This window comes from Vigna angularis, chromosome 4, assembly GCF_016808095.1.
Source record: "Vigna angularis cultivar LongXiaoDou No.4 chromosome 4, ASM1680809v1, whole genome shotgun sequence".
In the NCBI taxonomy this organism is placed as follows: Eukaryota; Viridiplantae; Streptophyta; class Magnoliopsida; order Fabales; family Fabaceae; genus Vigna; species Vigna angularis.
Genome location: NC_068973.1, coordinates 41,651,920 through 41,662,135, shown reverse-complemented (window position 1 = coordinate 41,662,135; position 10,216 = coordinate 41,651,920). Strand labels below are relative to the sequence as shown.

At 32.2% G+C, this 10,216-nt stretch overlaps 2 protein-coding genes across 3 annotated transcripts; both read left to right on the top strand.

Annotated features, from left to right (window-relative positions):
- The first annotated feature begins 291 nt into the window (after positions 1 to 291).
- Positions 292 to 4,385, top strand: LOC108330675 (uncharacterized). 2 transcript variants are annotated; one of them, XM_017565183.2, is made up of 5 exons: positions 292 to 895; positions 2,472 to 2,768; positions 2,928 to 3,143; positions 3,235 to 3,363; positions 3,796 to 4,385. In XM_017565183.2, the coding sequence occupies exons 1-5, from the start codon at positions 638 to 640 to the stop codon at positions 4,012 to 4,014; spliced, it is 1,119 nt and encodes a 372-aa protein (XP_017420672.1). In that variant the 5' UTR covers positions 292 to 637; the 3' UTR covers positions 4,015 to 4,385. The 2 variants fall into 2 exon arrangements, with proteins under 2 accessions (XP_017420672.1, XP_017420673.1); XM_017565184.2 differs by lacking the exon at positions 292 to 895 and adding an exon at positions 1,049 to 2,282.
- Positions 4,386 to 5,983: 1,598 nt separating this feature from the next.
- On the top strand, positions 5,984 to 8,193 carry LOC108331209 (COBRA-like protein 1). The gene is made up of 6 exons (XM_052876551.1): positions 5,984 to 6,044; positions 6,166 to 6,245; positions 6,533 to 6,986; positions 7,253 to 7,412; positions 7,495 to 7,754; positions 7,853 to 8,193. Exons 1-6 carry the CDS (start codon positions 5,984 to 5,986, stop codon positions 8,146 to 8,148), a joined length of 1,311 nt encoding a protein of 436 aa, XP_052732511.1. The 3' UTR covers positions 8,149 to 8,193.
- The last annotated feature ends 2,023 nt before the right edge of the window (positions 8,194 to 10,216 follow it).

The following is a 10,216-nucleotide window of genomic DNA, read 5'->3' as shown; positions in this document are numbered from 1 at the left end:
TGTTACATTATCAATGTGTGAATTTCCTTTTTTACACATTAATTTATAAAAAAAAATATTTTAACACCCATAAGTTTTTTACTGTTTATTTGACAATATCATTTTTTATTTTTTACTTTTATTTTTAAAAATACAAAAATTTACTTTTTATAATTATTTTATCCTTATATTATATATATGGAATGAATATAAAAGTATCTCAGGTTACCATTAATTTATTGGACTCAAGTTACACACACAAAATGAAGAAAGAATATATAAAATCACATCAAATAAGAACTAAAAGTACGAAGAATTTCATTAGGAGAGAGGAGGAAAAGGGACAAAGCAGGTCTGCTTGGTGGTGGATGAAATAACTTTCCAATTGCTAAAACAAACAGGACCAACATTTTTTGAGCACATGTTGTGTTTGCTCTTTTTCTCTTACAATATATGATCAAGATTTACATGTATATACTTTGTCCAGGGAGCCACGTGTGGGGTTCACACTTCACACCATTGCTGACTGATAGAATAATGACCTTCTTCCTTTCCTTCCTCCTGCTCTTCCACTGCGTTCAAACTCATTAATAAACCAGTCACAGGCCAAAGGGTGTTACCGTATTAGTGTTACTTCTCTTTAGAGGTGAAGGGTAGAATGGCGAGTAAGTCAGGGAGCAGCAAGCGGAAAAATGGTGCGAAGGGACAGATTGTGGATGGTTCAAAGATTATGGAGTTGGTTGGAAATGAACAAGTTTTCAGCAACTTTGTGGACAATAAGTTTGACGAGTTGGATAAGGACAGAGATGGGAAACTCTCCATGAAGGAGCTTGAACCTGCTGTTGCTGACATCGGTGCTGGACTTGGTTTGCCTGCTCAAGGCACTAGTCCTGATTCAGATCACATCTATTATGAGGTCTTCTCTTTTTTCTATTTCTTGCCCAATAATCCCTACTTTTTTTTTTTCCTTTTTGGGTTTTTGTCTTCTTTCGAAAATATCTTGGACTGGAATCTTGGAAATATTGTTGTGTTATGTTGGGTGGGGGTTAAACATGAAAGGAAATATTCATACATGTCTTTATCTGAAAGAAATTACTCATGAATGAAACAATTCTGTCAATTGTTTATGATTCCCACTTAGAAAACAAGTTGTAAGACTCGAATCGGTTGCTTCAAAGTGTCTAACTTGCTACCAAGATTGATGTTGTATGGGGCTGCTTGGCTTTTTTTTCACTTTTTTGCATTGGCTTACACTTTGGCAGTATTTCGTGTGCACATTATTATAATTCTGACCATGACAATACTATCATGATGACTAAGAAAAAGTAGTTAATTTATCACCCATAATAAAATACTCACTACCGTCATCTAATTTGTTTGAGTTCCCATGTCTTGTGGTTTTCCCTTTATTAATTTTATTTATATCTGTAGCTGTGCCTCCTTTTCAGAAATGTACCTGTTTAGTGCTTCAGATGTTGATGAGGAAACAGTCTGTGTCTGAACTAGGGATAAAAAAAGTCTTCAGTGACATTTCTTAAAATTATTGTTAATGTGGTGCTTGCTTTCTAGAATAAGTTCTCAAAATTGACTTCTAGCTGGCCCCAGAAGTTTCATAATCCATGAACCATGTTACCTTGGTAGGTCCAGTGGAAATCTGCCTTATCTGCTGCAATTACTTGCCTTACTCTATTTTGCTTTTAATTTTCTCCCTGGAGGCGGAATCTGGTGGCGTATCTAGTGGAAGAAACAGTGTTAAGCTGGCAATGTAGCAGCTAATATATGTTAAACTGTATGTTAAACCAGACTTGATCCTAGACCCTCCTATTGAAGAACTGTAAATTGTTATTTTATACTAGACTTTAGTGAGTCAAAAAGTTAATCTATTGTTGAAGTTTATGATTTGGAGTAGCAAAAAGTTAATCTGTTATTATAGTTAATGATGAACTCCTGGGACCCAACTCAAAATGCTAGTGCCAGCTCCAATGCTCCACATGTGCACAAAAAAGGGTGTTCCTTTAATAGCATGCTTTGGGAAAAAGCAAATACCTTGCCTAATTACTTTGCTAAATATGAAAAAATTTAGAGTACAAGAAAGAAAAGAAGCAATATGATTCTAAACTTATGACGTGATATCAATCAATGTGGATTTACCGGTGGGCTTTTCTGTTGCTTATTTTCCTTCATTTCTATTTGTTATGAAATATGAAGTACTATTATCATGCTAGCACTATATACTGCCCAGCAAAATTTACCCATTGGGCTGTAATTGTTCCCAGAGATTGATTCACTTTTGTGCCACATAGGTAAACCAAGATGTGTATCTGCATTCATTATCTTTATCTGAAGAGTTTGATTTGTCACTACATTTTCATTATAAGTCCTCAAGGTGCTTTCACAATTTCTACATGTACTACCCAAGTTTCCATGCTTTAATTTGTAGAAATAATGGAACAAGACTACATGAGTGGAAAATTCTATTGACTTTTGTATAGGTCTTGAATGAGTTCACCCATGGCAACCAAGAAAAAGTAAGCAAGATGGAGTTCAAAGAAGTTCTCTCAGACATTCTTTTGGGCATGGCTGCTGGACTAAAGCGAGACCCTATTGTTATACTCCGCATGGAAGGGGAAGATCTACTTGAGTTTGTGAATGGTCCAAGTTATGAAGCAGAAATGGCATCCATTTTCTCTCAGATTGAGTCCCCTAGTGGATCACTTCGTGACCATGTAATTGAAGCTTTTGGGAGACTCACTGTTGATCATGGAATTCCTCCCACGTCAGATTCTTGGGTAGATGCTGCAACTACTCTGTCCTTGAATGGTGTTTCTTGAACACAATTAAGTACTTGTTTTTGAAACTATAGCTTTGTGTATCAAAACTTGATTATTTAGAGATGTCTCAATGTTCTTTATTTTCCTTACCCTCCTGACTTACAATTTTTCATCAAGGTTTTCAACAACATTGTGGATCCAGCTCTATCTCAAGCTGGGCCTGCTTTGGACAAAACTGCTTCTCAGGAGACATTTTTGGAAGAATTTAAGAGAGTGGCATTCAGTGTGGCTGATTTTCTTAAAGAGAAACCTGTCATTGTTGCCCACAGCGAAAACACATTTGATGGACGAGGCGTTAAGAGATTTTTATCCAACAAGTTTGAACTAGAAAGGGTTTATTTCTATTGTGATTCATTGCAATATCTTTCTTGCTTTGAATTTACTCATCCATACATGAAATTCATCGATCTGTCGCATGATGCAGACATTGAACTTGGCTTTAGAGAATCTGTCAAAAGATCGCAATGGAAAAATATCAAAGGACAATCTGCGGGTGGCACTAGATCTGGTGTCTCCATCTGCTGGTTTGCCTCCAGTTGGTGCAATTGAAGAGGTATATTCCAAAATGCATGCAGACAAAATCATCCTCTTTCGTACTTACTTTGGGTTCATCTATTTGGCAGTTGCTTTTACTCTATTGAATTCTGTATGCTGCTAGATAGTGAGTTTTGTTGAAGAACTAAATTTGGCTGAAATTATAGGATAGATTAAGACATTTTCTATTGAAATGTTGGCATGAGTCATTACAATGGTAGTGTTATTAAAGAGATAGACACATTTGTTTATAAATTGACACTGCTGCAGTTTATTTTATTATACTCAATGGAAGCTCAAAAGTTTTAGTTGGCGTGAACCAGTGCTACTACTAGTTTTTATTTTTCCTTTTGGGTTATGCCAGCATATCATGACATACAATGATATCTTATCAATGTTCATTGCATTTTCTTGAGCCAAAGATTAAAAAGCGGCGTGTTTGATTTGACAGATGGATAAAGTTATTGTTGAAGCCTTTAAGATGGTGAATGCCGATGACACAAACACGGTTACAGAAGAAGAATTCAAGAAAAGTTTAACTGAAATATTGGGGGGTATCATGTTGAAGTTAGAGGGCAATCCCATATCTGTTTCTTCAAACTCAGTCGTGCATGAGCCTTTAGGCTCATCTTCTACACTCTTGCAGCCATCTTCTGGTGAGACAGCATAGTTGTCTCAAGTTTATCACCAGTCAAGAAACTAAGTTCAATCATTTTTCTCATTGATGCAAATTGTTACTGGGCATAGTCTCTTTTTAAGAGTCACTTTGTATGCTGTATTATTTATGGATATGAAAATGATAGAATTTCATGAAAAAAAACGAAACCTCTCAATTATCCTTTGCCGGGCGTGTTTATCACTTCAGTTGTAATGTAGATAAACGTCTTGTTGGCCATTGATGGCAAAATAACATGACATGTATTTTTCAAAGTAGTCTATCAAACCAGTAGTTGAAAGATTATTGGATGAATAGAATTAAGGAATAGTTGTAAATAAAAAATAATATGAATTATATTTCTAAATAAAGTAATGTATTACTCCCATAGATTAATATTCCAAAATTCATCAATAATTTATTATCACATAAAAATTTGCATGCACTATTTTTTATTGGACTTTTTGTTGTTTTTACGTATATCAACAATAGCAGGCAAAAAGGTTGTGGAAATTTGAATGTGCCGGCAAGAAGATGCCTTAAGTATGCCTTCACAAAAGCATGTATGTATTCATTTTGTATTTTTTTTTTATGAGAAACTGGAGCAAACGGTATATATATCTTTGACCTGGTTTATCACTTGATACCTTAGCCGATAAAAATAGAGTCTGGCTTGTGAAAAGGTAATTATTTGTAAAGCAAGATTGAAAAATTAGATGGTTGAAAGCATGTAATTGTTGAAAGGAAGTGGTAGGGATGGCAAAATTTGGTGGGCCGACTTAAAATTTTCAATTTGTCAATCTAGTTTCGTTTGACCCGTCAAAGTAGTGGGTCAGATGCGAAGTGGGTTAGTCCGGTTTTTTTTTAATAAAAATTAAAATTAAAAAATTGATTTTTATGTATTATATTATTAATTATAATGTAATAATTTAACATGTAAAAATAATAATTATTTTAATTTATATACATCTATATATAATTTAAAAAATTAAAAAGAGTCACAGAAGTGAGTAAACCTGATCCAATTTATTTTTAGTCAAAATAAGGTGCTGACTCATTTTAGGTAATGATGTAGCATTACATAGCTGTTGGGACATAATTGGATAATGGATAGTGTAGATGCGTAAAAATCTATGGTTTCATGACAGTACTTGAGCTAATACAGTTATCAGTTAAGATAAATAGACGAATCACAATCCTTTCTTACATTAAATATATGTCCTTTCACACATTCGGCAACTAATGAACAAAGACAAGAAGCCATGCCTCACAACACAGCAAGGCAATTCAATGAAGTTCGATATATCGTGTTTTATATTTATTTTGAAATGTAAAACATTACATCACAAACATTACTTCACAGACTCAAGACAAGGGACAAACAAAAATTCGTGGTCTACCTACTTCTCAGACATGGAATGAAAATGTTCACTGTAAGTTTGCATCCACTTTCAGGTGGAAAAGTTGGAGACAAAAAGAAAAAGGAAAAAGGATGACTTTGTGAGGTTAAATTAGATTTAAATTCTATTACCTTAATATACATTGTTTAATTCCCTTTAGTATTTTATTGTAGGTATTCCTTTAAAGGGATCAGGTTTACTTGATTTTCTCCCATGATGTGGTACTAAAGGAAGACAGGTAGCATATCCTAGGAAGGAACAAACAATACATAAAGCTGTCTCATGAGAGATTAAAGGTCCTTTCACAAAGTCTTGGTAGTTTTGTTGGATTTATTTTTAATCTGCTCAAAATATTATTGTGTAGCTTAGCATATTTAGTATTTAAGTGGAATATATGAATGGTGTCTGTAATGCTGTTCAAATTCAGAATTTGTCTAGTCGTAAAAAGTAGCTGATATTTCCAATGACATCTTGTTTGATATTTAGTACTGTATAATAGGAAGCAACACAACGGGTTTCTCTAGATTGATAAACAACATATTAAATAAAGCCACCCAAACCTACCTATTTTCAACGCTAACAAAATGGTGCTCGTTGTTCCTACGCTGAAGTGGATGGTCTTTTTTGCTCTCTTCATTTTTTCAGGCAATGCACTTCTCCTTTATCTGCTGCTTCTCTTCTGTTTTCACTACATGATGCTATGCTCTTGCCTTTATAGCCGCCTTTTCTTCTGATTTGCTCACTTAGCTTTCAATATTCTCTGCAGATTGCTTCGATCCGTTGGATTCAACTGGGAACATTTCCGTAACTTTTGACATTTACCAACGTACAGATGATGGATATCTGGTAAGTACAATTACACAGTTACCTGGAACTTGAGAAATATCATACAATTAAAACACAAGATTTCCAATCAACTTGGCAATCGATCCACTTTATACTATAGGCGATATATCCGGTGGTTAGCAAATTACACTAAATAGAAGCATTTGAAGCTTATTTTTCTGACACCAACTAGTTGATTAAGTTCTACCGTTTTGTAGCATGGAATATGAAATAATGAAGCGCACAATTAGAATCTTGTTTTGTTGTTGAAATCAGAACTAGAATCGAGCTTGGAATGTGTTGTGCAGGCAAGGGTGACGCTTCAGAACTACCATCAGTATAGGCATGTGGAGAAACCAGGGTGGAAGCTAGGGTGGAAATGGGCTAAGAATGAAGTGATATGGTCAATGAGTGGTGCCATAGCAACTGACAGAGGGAATTGCTCGTCTTACAGCGGCTCTCAGATGCCGCATTCCTGCAAGAATGATCCCATCATAGTTGATCTCTCTCCGGAGGTCTCGAAAAACAGGTCAGAGCATTGTTGCCGTGGTGGCCTCCTCTCTGCCTGGTCTATTGATCCTTTCAATGCATTCTCTTCATTTGAACTTGAAGTGCGCAACGTGGGAGATAACCCACTTGGACAAGCACCTAACAATCTTACATTGATGGCCCCAGGTCCTGGTTACACTTGTAGCCCCCTTCTTGACACTGATCCCTCAGTGTCCTCAGATTTTGGGGGACTAAGACAAGTTCCTGTTCTCAGTAAGTTAATCTTCTTTTGCCATGTAATATTCTCATTCTCCTGCAACAAATGCTCTTTTCTTAGTCACACACAATCATACATAATCATAATCATATCAAGCAAGGATTAGATTTAGAGTTTGATTTCCTTACAGACCTGCACAGTAAATGTAAAGAGACTTTTAATGACTACAGAACTCAACAATCTAGTGTGACAATCTGTGATTTGAATTTAGATGACAGTAAATGATTAGTTCCTTAGCACACATTTAAATTTTGCACTTCAGGAACTTGGAAGTCAACATGTGCATACTCCAGTTTCTTAGCAAACACATTACCGGTATGCTGTGTTTCCCTCTCATCATTTTACAACCCCATCGTCACATCTTGCCGAGATTGCAGTTGCGGATGCAGAGAAGCAGATAAAAGTACAGCGTCTTGCATAAGGTTTATTTCTATTGCTCATGTTTCTGTGGATGCCGTTACTTTCATTCCCTCTCCCAATTCATTTGTGTGCTCATATAACCAGGCCTGATTCCTTGTCACGGTCCAATGAGGACAACACGATTGAAATTGTTGAATGCACCGACCACATGTGCCCCGTTCGAGTCCATTGGCATTTCAAGAACAACTATATGAACCAATGGAGAGTGAAGCTTACAATTTCTAACTACAATTACAACAAAAACTACTCGAACTGGAACTTGCTGGTCCAACATCCTGGTTTCACTCAAAAAACATCAACCTACAGTTTCAACAGCACTAAACTTCCCACCCTCGGAATCCAAGGTACTGTCTTCATGATCATACCTTAAATTTGTACTTGAACTATTAGATTTTATGTAGCCCATCATCATTTTCTGAAAGAAATCTTAAATGTGTGGCAGATGGAGTTTCCCTGTTTTGGGGAATAGATTATTACAACAATGAGCTGTTGCATTCTGATAAAGCTAAAGTGGGTATTGTGACAACAGAAATACTATTGGATAAAGATCCAAATTCTTTCACAATAAGTAATGGATGGGCATTTCCTAGAAGAATATATTTCAATGGTGACAACTGCGAAATGCCTTTACCTGACAGTTTTCCCATGCTGCCAAATCGTAGCTCTACTCTTGCACCTACTTATTCTGGTTTTACTCTCTTGTTTATCCTTTTGTTTCTTCCCCTGTTACTCCTTTAGATTTTAACATACCTCATTTGTTAAGAATGTTTTGTTATTTCTTTACATACATTTATATCAGATTCAAAATAGTTATTTATACCAGAAATAACTGGATATTTTAAATAAATATTCAAAAATAAATAAGTAATAAATAATTTAATATCTATTTATAAATAAGTTAAATGTAGACGTCATATCTGTATATATATGAATATCTATTAAATCACATTCATATTTCGTCTCTAGACAGTCACTTCTTTATTTTTTTATAATAAAATAAAACTAACACCATATTTAGCTTTTAAATACTACTTATATTAATAAATAACGTTTATCTCTTACATTTTTTAATAAAAATAATAATAGCTTCTCTTATTTTATTTAAAAATATTATATTGATTAAAGCTTAAATAAAGAATTATAAAATTTTAAAATATAAAATTTAAAGAATATATTCTATAAGAATAGATATTATATTCATAAAATAAAGAAAATAAGTATATCGTATTATTAAAAATAAGGAGAAATGAATATCGCTTATAAAAATATTTAAGAATTATAATAAATATTATTTTGTTAAAAACCTATACGATTAAATATTTAATTTAAATTGTAGGAAATGTTATTCAGTATAAATTTATGGAAGGTAAATGAAATTTCTCCATCGAATGTTATCACCCATTTATTATTTATCCAGCTTTGAATTCATGATTTCATATTTTCTTAATATTTATACTCTTTAACTGATACATAATATTAAAAAAAAAGTAGCGTTCCTAACCCTACAATTACTCCTATCTTTTGAACTTCTATTATAAGATGTAAAATACCTCGGTTTCTGACACATATACTATAGTTAGTATGTTGTATGATAAATTAAGGACAAAAACTAAAATTAAAATTATAAGACTCAATTATTCGGAAGAAATATGGTTTTAAAATAGAAGAAATGTGAAATTATCTTTTAAAAAAATGTTTATAAACATATTCAAACTAACTTATTCATTATTTATTTATTTAAACTTCTAACTAAACTTTTTTTTAATTAAGGTTCTCGATTGAATCGTCATCTATTTTACAATCGGATAAGAGAGAAGAAAATGGCAAATGAATTAATATGTGCCTATACATATTTGAATATAATAAGTTATTATTTTGTCTATAGTAAATTCTGTATTTTTTTTTAAATGTGAATATTTTACATTCTATTTATTGGAATCAATTGAAGAATAAAAATGTACTACTAATATGATTAAGCAAATATGTTGGTCGTACGAATTGAAAAATAGGAATTTAAGTTGATTTTAACTTTAGCAAATAAGTGTATATTAAGTTTAAAGTCATTTATAATTTTATCTTATTTTTTGTCGAGATTATTCAACATAATTGATTTTATTTATAATGTCAAAAAATTTATTAATTGAATGTATATATATTCGTCTCGTTCTCGTATTTATCTGGTACTCATTTTTATTTTAAATTATTCAAACATATTTAATTTATTAGATAATATAAAAAATTAATATTAACTTTTAATTGGTTTTTTATTTCGTAACTTATTTTTAAGATATATATATATATATATATATATATATCTGATTATTTTTTATAATTATTTAATTTTTATCTAATTATTATTTATTATTTTTATTTTATACATAGCTATTTTTTATTTCTTAACATTTGATATTGAAGAAAAAAATTAATATATTTTGACATGGAATAGTTAATATTATCATGTGTTTTTTTTAGTAAATTTTACGTTTTTTGTAAAGAAAATAGTTAATATTTGGAATATTAGATGGACAAACACAAGGACGGTATAAGCATACCTCTTTCCTACATAGACGAACGTCAAACAAAATTTTCATATCCAATTAATATATAAAAAACAACATTTACTTTGAAAATGAAATAGTTATTACATGTGAATTAAAGTACACAAAATAAAAATATTGATAATAAAATAGTAAAGTATCTAAACAAAAAAAAAACATTTTAAACACTTAATAAAAAAATCGTTTAATAAAAACTTGATTAAATATATATATATATATATATATATATATATATATATATATATATA

Excerpts from the sequence above, each read along its gene's own strand:
- LOC108330675 (XM_017565183.2), top strand. The coding sequence starts at position 638 with ATGGCGAGTAAGTCAGGGAGCAGCAAGCGGAAAAATGGTGCGAAGGGA. Across the intron at positions 896-2,471 it reads CAGATCACATCTATTATGAG|GTCTTGAATGAGTTCACCCA; the intron begins GTCTTCTCTTTT and ends ACTTTTGTATAG. Across the intron at positions 2,769-2,927 it reads CTCCCACGTCAGATTCTTGG|GTTTTCAACAACATTGTGGA; the intron begins GTAGATGCTGCA and ends TTTTTCATCAAG.
- LOC108331209 (XM_052876551.1), top strand. The coding sequence starts at position 5,984 with ATGGTGCTCGTTGTTCCTACGCTGAAGTGGATGGTCTTTTTTGCTCTC. Across the intron at positions 7,413-7,494 it reads AGTACAGCGTCTTGCATAAG|GCCTGATTCCTTGTCACGGT; the intron begins GTTTATTTCTAT and ends TCATATAACCAG. Across the intron at positions 7,755-7,852 it reads TCCCACCCTCGGAATCCAAG|ATGGAGTTTCCCTGTTTTGG; the intron begins GTACTGTCTTCA and ends AATGTGTGGCAG.